The following is a 14,323-nucleotide window of genomic DNA, read 5'->3' as shown; positions in this document are numbered from 1 at the left end:
AAGACTGGAGAAGAGAAGTGGAGCCAGTGCTGATACAACTCCATTTCTATACAGGATGTATTACCTTGTAAGAACTAGACAGGAGAAGTGGAGCCAGTGCTGATACAGCTCCATTTCTATACTGGATGTATTACTTTGTAAAGACTGGAGAAGAGAAGTGGAGCCAGTGCTGATACAACTCCATTTCTATACAGGATGTATTACTTTGTAAGGACTAGACAGGAGAAGTGGAGCCAGTGCTGACACAGCTCCATTTCTATACAGGATGTATTACCTTGTAAAGACTGGAGGAGAGAGGTGGAGCCAGTGCTGATACAACTCCATTTCTATACAGGATGTATTACCTTGTAAAGACTAGAGGAGAGAAGTGGAGCAAGTGCTGATACAACTCCATTTCTATACAGGATGTATTACCTTGTAAAGACTAGAGGAGAGAGGTGGAGCCAGTGTTGATACAACTCTATTTCTATACAGATGTATTACCTTGTAAGGACTAGAGGAGAGAAGTGGAGCAAGTGCTGATACAGCTCCATTTCTATGGAGGATGTTCTGGTGATCTTCTGTCTGCAAAAGTAACATAATACTTTTATATAGTTGTGTGCATTTCAGACCATTTACATATTTTCATAAAATTTGCAGAGGCATCATTCTCTTGCATTAATTATGTGAAACAAAAAATCTGACTAATTCTTATGGATAATATATAGCAATATTGACATCAAGGAACAACTCATGGTACCTGCTGACAGTGTTGTTTATATGCAAGTGTCTTGGCATGGACACATGCAAGACTAATATTTTAGAACTGGAAACTGGTTGCCCTGTGGTAACCTCTAAAACCATAATATGGCAACTAGAAAACAGCATGAACACTTTTTAAGATCATAAAATGCCAACTAGCAAATGGCATGAACACTTTTTTAAATCATAATATGGCAACTAGAAAACAGAACGAACATTTAAAATCATAATTTGGCAAGTAGAAAATGGCATGAATACTTTGTAAAGTCATAATTTGGCAAGTACAACTAGAAAATGGCATGAACACTTTAAAATCATAATTTGGCAAATGAAAACAGCATGAACATCCTTTTAAAATCATAATATGGCAACAAGAAAATGGTATTAACACCCTTTTAAAATCAGAAAATGGCAACTCAAAAACAGCATGAACACTTTTTGACATCATAATTTGGCAACTAGAAAATGGCATGAACACTTTAAATCATAATATAACAACTGGAAAACAGCATGAACACCCTTTTAAAATCATAATTTGTAAACTAGAAAATGGCATGAACACTTTACAATCATAATATGGTAACAAGAAAATGGCATGAACACTTTTTAAAATCATAATTTGGCAACTAGAAAACAACATGAGCACTTGTTAAAATAGAAAACAGCATGAACACTTGTTAAAATCATAATATGGCAACGAGAAAATGGCAAGAACACTTTTTACAATCATAATCTGGCAACTAGGAAACAGCATGAACACCTTTAAAATCATAATTTGGCAACTAGAAAATAGCATGAACTTTCGAATTGCAAGTAAATACCATATTTATTCTAATTCAGGAATATCTGTATTCAGTCATTTTTACAAGGTTTCAATTCTGGGCATGCCAACTTTAGAGATTTCAGCTTTCTAAGATTGGTAAGCAAGGTTTCTGATGAGCTTAAAATGTTGATAACTATGTGCAGATATTCCATCATTTTGCATGCTTATCAAGAATCCTTATGTCAATTTGGCAGAATCTACGTAGCTCAGCCATAACAGAAATCACATTCATTAAATGTAACAAACCTATATAATCATATATTTTCCTTTAAGCTTAAAAATACTGTACAGTCATAAATGATGAAGGGTTGATTCTGATAAATGGTGAATCCATTCCTTCAAATCCAGAATCTTGAAATCCTTCAATATTTTTTGGCCGAACACAATCATAAACATTACTCCTCACAAATTTTCTGCATCTTTCTTTTCTCATCTCTGAAACCATTCTTCACCCTAATTAGTCTGACTGGCTGGTTCCTTGTTATATCCATATTGTATTGTACAATAAGAAATTATATTCTCTGTACCAGTCTACCACAATGGTTATGAAGTAATTTGTCTCTACCTGTGTCCACAAGTAAAACTATAATTTTTGTTTCTAGAATTTTGCCAGTTAAGAATGCAGAATTTACAAAATGAGTACTAATAATTCCATCAAATCCAGAATTTTTATAAATAATTTCATCTACATATATTATTTCATTCTAAGATTAGAGGTCAATATATATCAATTGATACATTGCTTACACTTTATTTTTATTTAGGTTTATAAATAACCTTGAACTAAGACTATGCATTAGATTTGTGAACTTAATGGGAATGCTAAAGGCAGAGGACAGAGTGAAACAATTAAGACTTGTGAACTTAATGGAAATGTTAACGGTAGAGGACAGAGTAAAACAATTAAGACTTGTGAACTTAATGGGAATGCTAAAGGCAGAGGACAATTAACTCTGACTCAATAAACTGTTCACAATTTAACAAATCATTTATGTTTTTAAGTTCTTAGATTCTTCTATCTTTAATTTTCCCCCATTTCTTCAAAGTTTCCTCAAAATTGAAGGTACTTCTGTCTTCCCCATCAATCTTGATAAGCATCTAGTTTCTCTGTTTCTCAATCCCAAGCCTATTCCCAAATAGTGTCGGTGAATTCCAGCTTTTCAATAAGGAATGGACTCTGACCCTACACCCCAAGAGAAAGAAATGTCCAAATATCAAAAATGGGGTGGCAAGGGTCAGTGGAAACTTGGACTAGGAACAATGCAAGGCATACATATGAGCAAACTGAAATTATTGTTTCCTTGTGTGACAAGGGTGTGAATAAAATAGTTTCTTGTGAAAAAAATCACTTAAAAACCACATGTTTATTTTCTGAGTCTTTCTTCAGTGTGGTAATATAAGGTTCTAACATCCTCTTTCTACAAATGATCTGACAGTTACAGGTCAAATAAGGTCAACTCTAGGCTCTACACTCAGTTATAACCCTGTGTCTTATGATTACATTAACATAAGAAACTGGTGTGCACGTGTTTTCTCTGTTTGGAAGAGTTGTGACCCAGCCGTTAAAATAATTAGACCAAACCTTTGTTTCGTGTCAATCAGAGAAACAACACTGAGGGGCATCAATTTACATACTGGCTAAAATTGTTTGTGTCAGATCAGAAAAGTTTGCATACTTGACGCACGACGCATGGGTAGATAAAACCTTGATGACTAGTCTGGCTCACAGCTTACAAGCGACCAGTCTAAAGAATGATTTGCCTGGTTAATAGTCTACAAGGGACCAGTCTAATGCATGATTAGTCTGGCTCACAGCCTACAAATGACCAGTCTAAAGAATGATTTGCCTGGTTCATAGTCTACAAGGGACCAGTCTAATGCATGACTAGTCTGGTTCACAGCCTACAAATGACCAGTCTAAAGCATGATTTGCCTGGTTTATAGTCTACAAGGGACCAGTCTCATGCATGACTAGTCTGGCTCACAGCCTACAAATGACCAGTCTAAAGCATGATTTGCCTTGTTCATAGTCTACAAGGGACCAGTCTAATGCATGACTAGTCTGGCTCACAGCCTACAAATGACCAGTCTAAAGCATGATTTGCCTGGTTCATAGTCTACAAGGGACCAGTCTAATGCATGAATTAAACACTCAAGCTCAGCATATGAACATATCCTGAAAAAAGCAAACATGGTGACAAATATGGAAACTTTAGCCAGCAGTAAATCACTATCAGTCGAAGCACCAAAGACACATAATTTAACTCATTAACCCCTAGAGATTCTTGCCATTTTTGTTATTTTTGCACAGAATGGGAGTAGGAATTTCATTCATGAGGTTGCTTCTGAATACATTCAAATATATCTGCTTCTGGAATCGGGTCACAATTAATACTTCCAGTTCAGTACCCACGAATGTAGTTCTAGTCTATTTTTAGAACATTTTTTCCTCTCTCAATTTGGTGGTGACAGAAGAGTTTTATTTATGCATTTTTGGTAGGGATTTAAAGGTAACTGTTTATTCTTGATAATATGAGCTCAGGGTGTTGCTGTCTGTATGTATTTCGGCAACAGTGCACAGTGAGTAATAAGGCCTTGGTGATGACCCAGAAGGGAAATCTGTGTTCTGTTTACATGCTGCTATGTTGACAGTCCAGCATCTCAAAAAGGAGCAGGTCAACCTTTGAGAAGAACTTCACCATCAAGTCATCTTTGAAGGTATTTTAGATTAACATATGATTTGCATTGATTGTCACACAGTGGAAAGGTCAGTACTGAGAAACAAATGTAGAGAACATATAGTAATATTAATTGTGTTCTATGTCCTTCTGAGAGATTTCATTTAGCCAGGTACCTAGTTGTATTAAAGACATTGTTTTGGATTGGTTATTTTGCCCACACATGTGAGATAGGCACATTTATATTATTATTGGACCCATCACTTTGGTGTCATTGTCACTTTTTACTCTAAATCTTATTCTACGTTTTTCAAAGATTCACGTATCTATGTGCAGTCTGGACTGGTCTGCTTCAAATCTCAGGCAAAAAAGTCTAAAATCTGGACACAAACTCCAGTACCAACAACTAGTAATTATTAGCCTTAAAAAATCTGGTCTCAAAAATTATGTTTTTCCTTGACTGTATTTTGTATTATGAGCAGAAAGACTACACTATTTTGGTATCAATGTAGAGCTACATCGATATACGTATAACAACACCTACTCTGGTGTAATGAAAATGGTGTTCATGGAATCGAACTTGGAAGTAGCATACATACATCCTGATCATGTGTAAACATGGCATGAGGGTTTATGAGTTAAGGCTTTATTTATATGTCAGTGAATTTTATGTTTGGCAGCATGAAGAGAGATAGTGTGGTGAACATCAAAAAGTTAATGACTGGACTGAGGTTTAAGCAGATATCTATTGATGATTTTGTCACCTATTAAAAAGAACTCACTTTTAACTGTATAATATTCCACAACAAAAACCATCACACTCCTTGCCCTATTCAACTGATTTTGGCTCTTATTGTCTAAACATATTAGGACTTGTCAATCTAAAATTTTAAATGGCCACTAAAATATCAAGTAGACTGCCCTATGGTGCAAAAATTTTAATGGGCACTACAAAATCAAGTACACAGCCAATGTCAATCTAAAATTTGAAATGGCCACTAAAATATCAAGTAGTCTGCCCTATGGCTACTAAAATTTTAATGGGCACTACAAAATCAAGTACACAGCCAATGTCAATCTAAAATTTTAAATGGCCACTAAAATATCAAGTAGACTGCCCTATGGCTACTAAAATTTTAATAGGCACTACAAAATCAAGTACACAGCCTATGGCAATCTAAAATTTGAAATGGCCACTAAAAGATCAAGTACACAGCCTAAGACTACTAAAATTTGAAATGGAAACTACAAAATCAAGTACAGTGCCCTATGGCTACTAAAATTTGATCAGTATTTTGAGCAAAATTTATTCCCACACGAAAAGCTTATGACCTGCAGAACACAAAAAATTTTAACATTGTTGATACTGCCAACTTTTCACTGTCACAGACAGAAAGACACTGATTTTAACACTGCCAACTTTCCACTGTTACAGGCAGAAAGACACTGATGTTAATACTGCCAACTTTCCACTGTCACAGGCAGGAAGACACTGATGTTAATATTGCCAACTTTCCACTGTCATAGATAAAAAGACACTGATGCTAACACTGCCAACTTTCAACTGTCATAGGCAAAATGACACTGATGTTAATACTGCCAACTTTCCACTGTCATAGGCAAAAAGACACTGATGTTAATACTGTCACCTTTGCCACTGCCAAAGGTAACATTACACCATGTCTCATAATAGTAATGTAGGCAGGACAGTAAGTATGGCGATATGGGTTAGTATATGAGGACATGACAAGATGTACAGCTATATAACTAGGTAAATGTATGAGGGCAAAACAATAAGTATGGTTAACTAACTACTGGTCAGTATATGAAGACTGGATAATAATATTGTACAGCTATATAACTATGGGTCACTATATGAAGACAGGACACTAAGTACAGCTACATAACTACTGGTCAGTATATGCTATATAAAGAGGTTTAGATGACCAATGTAAAATGGCAATTACTGGAATTAGGTGGTTGCTATTAATCTTAGTAAAGTACATTTTATTTAAAATAAAGCTTGGATGATAACGATAAATGCACAGGTGGTAATTAAACATGAACATTTTGTAAGATTCAAAAATATCTTACCTTACAGCAATTGGCAAGGATGGTTGTAATACATTCCTGTGTACACACAGACTTTGGAAGAACACTCAGAAGAATGGGAACTATGGAGGCATCCTATAAACAAAATCATATTAGAAAATATATTTTATACTAGAACCATGTGATTAGAATTATCTCCCTTTGTAAAGACATCTAAAGCTGGAATTTCTAATTTATTAGGTTAATTAAAATTTAATTTCTCTAAAATATTTCACTGCAGACTTCTTAACAAACTTTAATCCAGGAATGACAGACTTAGTGCCAAAATAATTAACATCCATCCTACAAATTGATAATATTTCACTCCATACGTCTTAACTTAAAGGAATCAAAGAATGACAGACTTTATACCAAAATAATTAATATCCGCATACAAATTGTATTTCTAAGGGATTATTTTCTTTACTAAGATACTACTGTCAAACCACCATAAAGGAAAAACCCACGTGATCCAGATTACTCCAAACAATTCGTAATGTTGAAAGTTCAAGAGCCTGGCTTGAGTAGGGCATGAAGAATTGTCTGTTTTCTTACATCTTTTTTTTAAAACTGATGTAGTTTGTGTTGATGACTCCATTTATTGTGCCAAATAATGTATATCCTTAGCAATCGTTAAGTTTTTTTAATCTCTGTTTAAAACGTAAAATTTTCAGGCTATCTCACTTAAAGTCAGGATACCGCATTTTTGGTCTCTGCCAGTAAAGCATCAAAAGTGAAGCCACATATATGCCTCAATAACAAAGCTATGCTATTTAATTTTTGTAAAGAAGCAAACAAAGTTCCATTGATCATGTATATAAATTAATAGCAACAATCATAATTAAATAATAAGCAGATAAATATAGTCTTTTTCAAACTGTTTATGTACAGGCATTTAGTTAGTAATTATTTACCATAAAAGCCAGCTCCCTTGCATGTTGCAAAATTTTGAGACTAGTCTCAAATCTAGTCAGCCCTAATCTGTGTTGACACATTGTCAAGTATAGTTTTAACCTTACCTGCAAGTCTTTGTCTCACTGATCAGCTAGCTACAGTACTTGCTAAATGTAATTAATCTGTTCCAGCAAGTTTATGGAATTTAGCAGCAAAAATATATCTCCAAGTTTGGACTGAGTTTCTGTTTTATGGGCTTTTTCAAGCATAAAATTGAAATGTGGGATCAAAGTTTGTTTCAGTATTCAGATTTTAGGGGTTTGGTTTACTGGGAAAAAATATACAACATTAATGAAGGAAAATTAAGGACAAAAATAAATCAGTCTTGAGCGGGATTCTGGTAAATGAAAAATCAAGGGTGAAATTCTCCCTCCATTTAAAACAAATCCATCAAAGGAACGATGTTCTACTGTACATAAAGAATTTCCAGGAATTCATGACCATTTCCTTTTTTCAATTAGTGAGTGTTGAAACCAGTGTCTGGTATTCGTGACCAATAAGACTTTAAAATTAACCATTGTGTCAGCCATACTGGACATAAGATTGGCACCATTTCTGTTCAGGACAAATTATGATACCATAAGATCCATTTACACAAATTAAATTACCATGAAAAGACTTTCAGTGTTGACATTTAGGATCCATTTACACAAATTAAGATACCATGAAAATACTTTTAATGTTGACATTTCAGATCCATTCACACAAATTAAGATACCATGAAAAGACTTTTAGTGTTGACATTTCGGATCCATTCACACAAATTAAGATACCATGAAAAGACTTTTAGTGTTGACATTTCGGATCCATTCACACAAATTAAGATACCATGAAAAGACTTTTAGTGTTGACATTTATGATTCATTCACACAAATTAAGATACCATGAAAAGACTTTTGGTGTTGACATTTTGGATCCATTTAAACAATGAAAAGTCTTTTAGTGTTGACGTTTAGGATCCATTTATACAAATTAAGATGCCATGAAAAGACTTCTAGTGTTGACATTTCGGATCCATTCACACAAATTAAGATACCATGAAAAGACTTTTGGTGTTGACATTTCGGATCCATTCACACAAATTAAGATACCATGAAGAGACTTTTGGTGTTGACATTTATGATTCATTCACACAAATTAAGATACCATGAAAAGACTTTTGGTGTTGACATTTTGGATCCATTTAAACAATGAAAAGTCTTTTAGTGTTGACATTTAGGATCCATTCACACAAATTAAGATACCATGAAAAGACTTTTAGTGTTGACATTTCGGATCCATTCACACAAATTAAGATACCATGAAAAGACTTTTGGTGTTGACATTTCGGATCCATTCACATAAATTAAGATACCATGAAAAGACTTTTAGTGTTGACATTTCGGATCCATTCACACAAATTAAGATACCATGAAAAGACTTTCAGTGTTGACATTTAGGATCCATTTACACAAATGAAGATGCCATGAAAAGACTTTTAGTGTTAACATTTCGGATCTATTCACACAAATTAAGATACCATGAAAAGACTTTCAGTGTTGACATTTAAGATCCATTCACACAAATTAAGATACCATAAGACTTTTAGTGTTGACATTTAGGATCCATTTAAACAATGAAAAGACTCTTAGTGTTGACATTTAGGATCCATTTACACCATGAAAAGACTTTTAGTGTTGACATTTAGGATCCATTTACACCATGAAAAGACTTTTAGTGTTGACATTTAGGATCCAATTAAACCATGAAAAGACTTTTAGTGTTGACATTTGGGATAAATTTACACAAATTAAGATACCATGAAAAGACTTTTAGTGTTGACATTTAGGATCCATTTACACCATGAAAAGACTTTTAGTGTTGACATTTGGGATCCATTTAAACAAATTAAGATACCATGAAAAGACTTTTAGTGTTGGCATTTAGGATCCATTCACACAAATTTGAGAAGATTTTTTGTTATGTTGTGGCCTTGTTTGAAGTCAGATCAGCAATGCTTCATTCAGGACTAATTAGATGGTGGCCTTGTTCAAAGTCAGATCAGCAATGCTTCATTCAGGACCAATTAGATGGAGGCCATAGTTGAAGTTAGATCAGCAATGCTTCATTCAGGATCAACTATATGGTGGCCACACTTGAAGTCAGATCAGCAATCCTTCATTCAGGACCAACTAAGTGGTAGTCTTATTCGAAGTCAGACTAGTAATGCTTCATGCAGGACCAACTAGATGGTGGCCACACTTGAAGTCAGATCAGCAATGCTTTGATCAGGGCCAAATAAATATCATAATTGATTTTTCTTAGTGAAAATCACATATTTACATGATGTTCCATTTTTAGATTTGTAGTAATAACAAGATTTTCTTTTTGTCTGTTGAAAATATTCAACTAGAGTTGCAAGTACTTAGGCTAGTTAGAAACTAGTTTTGCACTGTTCATTATCATTTTATATATATATAATTTTGGTAAATTTGTAACAGACAAAAGGACAGTATCAGAATATATCCAATGTTGGTAGTGTGTGTGGGGCTTCTCAGTATCTATTAACTGGTGGTGTATGGTGATTTTTAATATCTACTCAGTGGTTGTGTGTGGTAATTTTCAGTACCCAATAAGAGATGGTGTGGCTGGTTATTCTCAGTATTTACTAAGTGGTGTGTGTGTGATTTTCAGTATCCATTAAATGGTGGTATATGTGGTGATTTTCAATATCTACTAACTAGTGTTGTATTTGGTGATTCTCAGTATCCACCAAGTGGTGGTGTGTGTGGTGATTCCTCTTTTGTCTATCAATTATCAAGTATTCAACAAAAAGTCATGTCCTAGTAGTCACTTGTCTTTGCTGATACTTACATTTTATGCATTTATCTTGCCCCAAAAATGGGGGAAAATGATGTTATAGAGTCCAGAAATATAAATATCATATATAGTCACATATAAGTCAAAACCAACTGCACAGACTTAGCTTTGCAGTCCCATAATGTACAAGCATATCTGGGTCTCTGCAATTTCTTAGGAGTAATCAATAAAAAACACACCATAAATCCTGACCTGCTAGCACATTGTATGATCACAGATCAGGGTCTATCTTGTTTGCAGTTGGACCTAAATTAAAAGTGAGTATACAGTATGTAAATATTGCACAGACATGGCCTCCAGATCCAACAGAAAGGCCAGAATGAATTCCTGAACAAAAACTTGTATATGAATTACCTCATATAAGAGATGTTATCTGTATATGTATTACCTCATATAAGAGATATATCCATCTGTACATGTATTGCCTCATATAAGAGATATATCCATCTGTACATGTATTACTTCATATAAGAGATGCTATCTGTACATGTATTACCTCATATAAGAGATGTTATCTGTATATGTATTACCTCATAAAAGAGATGTTATCTGTACATGCATTACCTCATATAAGAGATGTTATCTGTACATGTATTATCTCACAAATGAGATATTATCTGTACATGTATTACCTCACAATGAGATTGTTTGTACATGTATTACCTCACAAATGAGATATTATCTGTACATGTATTACCTCATATAAGAGATATATCCATCTGTACATGTATTACCTCATACAAGAGATATATCTGTGATGTATTACCTCATACAAGAGATATATCTGTGATTTATTACCTCATACAAGAGATGTATCTGTGATGTATCATGGATGAAAATGGATCTCAAGCAACGAAGACATGCCTCTACATACTTAAGGTAGGAACTGTTCAGGCCTACAACAAAAAACAAAAAGAAACAAATACATGTAAAAACAGAATTGAGGTATGCTGCCTTCAGGACTTAACATGTTAGACAACAAAATGCAACTTCTTGCCTATAAACAGTACAAGGATAACAACATAAAGTAAGGCAAGCTAGAAATCTTAATTGTACATATAAGTGTAATCTTTAGGCAAGCTACACATCACTGTATATCCAGGTGAAACCTTGAGGCAAGCTACACATATTTGTAAACACAAGTGAAACCTTTAGGCAAGCTACACATCAATGTACATCAAGTAGAAACCTGCAAGGTACACATTGGGCCAAGTGGTCTAAAGTGCTCTCCATTACGGATCACTCAAACCTCACCTCTGTCTGCGTGGGTTCGAGTCTCGGATTCAGCTAATGTGGGTATGTGAGAAAGCTTGCCAGTAGCTTCTCGAGGGCCGGTGGTTCTTTCCGGGGATTTCCCAGGTTCATCCTCCACCATTAATACTGGCCGCCATGTATAGCCTATCGTGTGCTGAAAATTGGCGTTAAACCCTAATACAACAACAGCAAGGTACACATTACTGTACATCCAGGCAAAACCTTGAAGCAAGCTACACATCACCACACATCCAGGTGAAACATTTAGGCAAGTTACACATCACTGTACATCCAGGTGCAATCTTGAGGCATGCTAACCAATGTAGTCAGGGCCTGAACATTATGGTGGTCTAAAGTCATGTAAGCAGACCTTTCATATTTCTTCTTTGTTTTTACAAAGTAAAGAAAATGTGCTTTTTAATCCTTAGACCATCTGAAAAGAGCCATAAAAGTGCACTGATGCGAGTGGGAGTCACTCAATAGTGGGAGACTGAAAATATGCAAATTTTGCATGCAATATGCTGATCACCAGTCGAAATTTGATCTTCATCAATCAAACACTTGGTCTGAATCATAGCTAGCATTAAGCATCAATAGTATCAGCTTACCATATGTTATGGATGCAATGAGTTCATTTAAGCATGGATTTACAAAGGCAAGAATCAATGATAGCGAAATTTGTCTCCTACAAGATGTGTTGCAATGATGGGTTTCCAATTGTCCCAGATCTGAAAAGGACAGAAGATATGATAAAAATAAACATGTTAGGACTTTCCAGGATCAGTGGGGAAAAATTGGCCATGGATTTATTACAATGAAAAGGTCATTTATGTTTTATTCAGCATCTACTGCATTACTAGAGTCAGCCAAACATTAAAGTCCATGACTGAGGCACTAAAAGTAGGTGAAACAAGCAAAGAGAATATTACTTGAACCAGAAAGTTACTGCTAGTAAATACCCCTCCCCCAATCATCACGAACCTGACTGCCTGAGCATTTACAAAGTTGAATGCACAGCTGGTTATTTATCAAGTCATGAGATTAGAACTAACTGATTTATGTCCTAATAAGAACATTGCACACTGACAGATTTCTTCAGAGAAAACATGGCACTTGACACGGAAAAATTCATCTGAAGCTGACACATACACTCCAAGGCCATATTCATGTGAAGCTGACACATACACTCCAAGGCAAAATTAATCTGAGGTTGACACATACATTCATCTAAAATTGACACATCAAGTGACATGCACTCCAAGGGCCAGAGCAAATTTCATCTGAAGCTGACACATACACTCCAAGGGCCAAGGCAATATTCAGGTGAAGCTGACATATACACTCCACGGGCCAAGGCAAAATTCATCTGAGGTTGACACATACATTTCAAGAGCCAAGGCAAAATTCATCTGAAGTTGACACATATACTCCAAGGGCCAAGGCAATATTCAGGTGAAGCTGACATATACACTCCAAGGGCCAAGGCAAATTCATCTGAGATTGACACATACATTCCAAGGGCCAAGGCAAAATTCATCTGAGATTGACACATACATTCCAAGGGCCAAGGCAAAATTCATCTGAGGTTGACACATACATTCCAACGGCCAAGGCAAAATTCATCTGAGGTTGACACATACATTCCAAGAACACAGGCAAAATTCATCTGAAGTTGACACATACACTCCACAGGCCAAGGCAAAATTCATCTGAAGTTGACACATGCACTCCAAGAGTTAAGACAAAATTCATGTGAAGCTGAGGAATCTGCCATATAGTCTTAGTCCCACAACAAAATGTCAAAATATCTAAAATGGGGTGGGAAGCTTAGATAAGATTAAGACTACCTGCTAAGTGAATTGTTATTTTTGTGGCTAATGAATATATCAACTGTCTTTGGAGGTTCTTTTCTGATTTGATTCACTGAACAAGCTTTGACTAACAAATGTGTCCTATTTTATTTTCATGTTTGATATTTTTTATCTGTTGTTGGGAACTTTTAGACTAGTAGTTTTAGTTAACTAAAGTGCTGAGATTCAACGAGGATCTACCAGTACAAGGCATGATCACATTATTTGAAAATTTTGAAACGTTAAGCTTAGGAAAAAATTTCTATGATTGAATAAAATTATGATTTTTCAAATGTTTCCACTTTTTTTCATGTCTTTTAGTTGTGTTAATGCTCTGGTGTAAACATTCATGTCAGACTTAGCTGTTAGACTGGTCCAATTTGGGGTCAGACTGGTCCTAGACCCATAAGTCAAAACCAAAATTTGGGGTTAGACTGGTCCTAGACCAGTAAGTCAAAAACGAAATTTGGGGTTGGACTGGTCCTAGACCAGTAAGTCAAAAACAAAATTTTCAGGAATGGTACATTCAATTGAAACCTAAGGTATTATGATTATGAAACATATTCAAAGAAGAAACTGCTTTGTGTGTCTCACTAAATCCATTCCCAACTAAACTTTACCCATTCATCCTGTTACAGCTTAAAATATTCAGCAGCCTACTTCTGTTATAAATGAAACTAGGTAACATCAAAGATAAAAACCAACAAGTTTAGTAGAATTAATAGAAATAATTTAATTATCTAAGTCACAAAATTTTAAAGAACCTGATAGTATCATGAATTAAATCCCAAACAATCCTTAAAGCTCTATCACAAGTCCAAAGGTATAATGTTCCAAATGAATTCAAAGTCTTGAATGTGCTGACGTACCAATGGTCTTGAATGTACCGATCTACCAATAGTCTTTCTGTATCACAATGTATAAAATCCAAAATGTCTTTAAATGAATTCACAATAATCCAAAATTAGTGTTTTAGTCCAAAACAGTCATTGAGCACATTGTAATACTAACAAATAATTTAAACAAATTATTCATCTCAAATTATATCTGAACACAAAAAATATCCTTATTAA

The 14,323-nt window shown here is 34.9% G+C and overlaps 1 protein-coding gene across 2 annotated transcripts in view; it reads right to left on the bottom strand.

Moving 5' to 3' along the window:
- LOC149790215 (armadillo repeat-containing protein 8-like) overlaps positions 1 to 14,323 on the bottom strand; it is an 89,386-nt gene that overhangs the window by 50,688 nt on the left and 24,375 nt on the right. For both annotated transcript variants that reach the window (XM_089972230.1, XM_089972231.1), the window contains exons 5-7: positions 10,945 to 11,042; positions 6,337 to 6,429; positions 484 to 564 (exon numbers count right to left, since the gene is read on the bottom strand). In XM_089972230.1, the coding sequence (XP_089828356.1) occupies positions 484 to 564; positions 6,337 to 6,429; positions 10,945 to 11,042 (272 nt within the window). The remainder of the gene's footprint in view (positions 1 to 483; positions 565 to 6,336; positions 6,430 to 10,944; positions 11,043 to 14,323) is intronic.

Source organism: Sinohyriopsis cumingii, chromosome 10, assembly GCF_028554795.1.
Source record: "Sinohyriopsis cumingii isolate HCF-2022 chromosome 10, ASM2855479v2, whole genome shotgun sequence".
Lineage (NCBI taxonomy): Eukaryota > Metazoa > Mollusca > Bivalvia > Unionida > Unionidae > Sinohyriopsis > Sinohyriopsis cumingii.
This window is presented reverse-complemented; position numbering and strand designations above follow the sequence as displayed.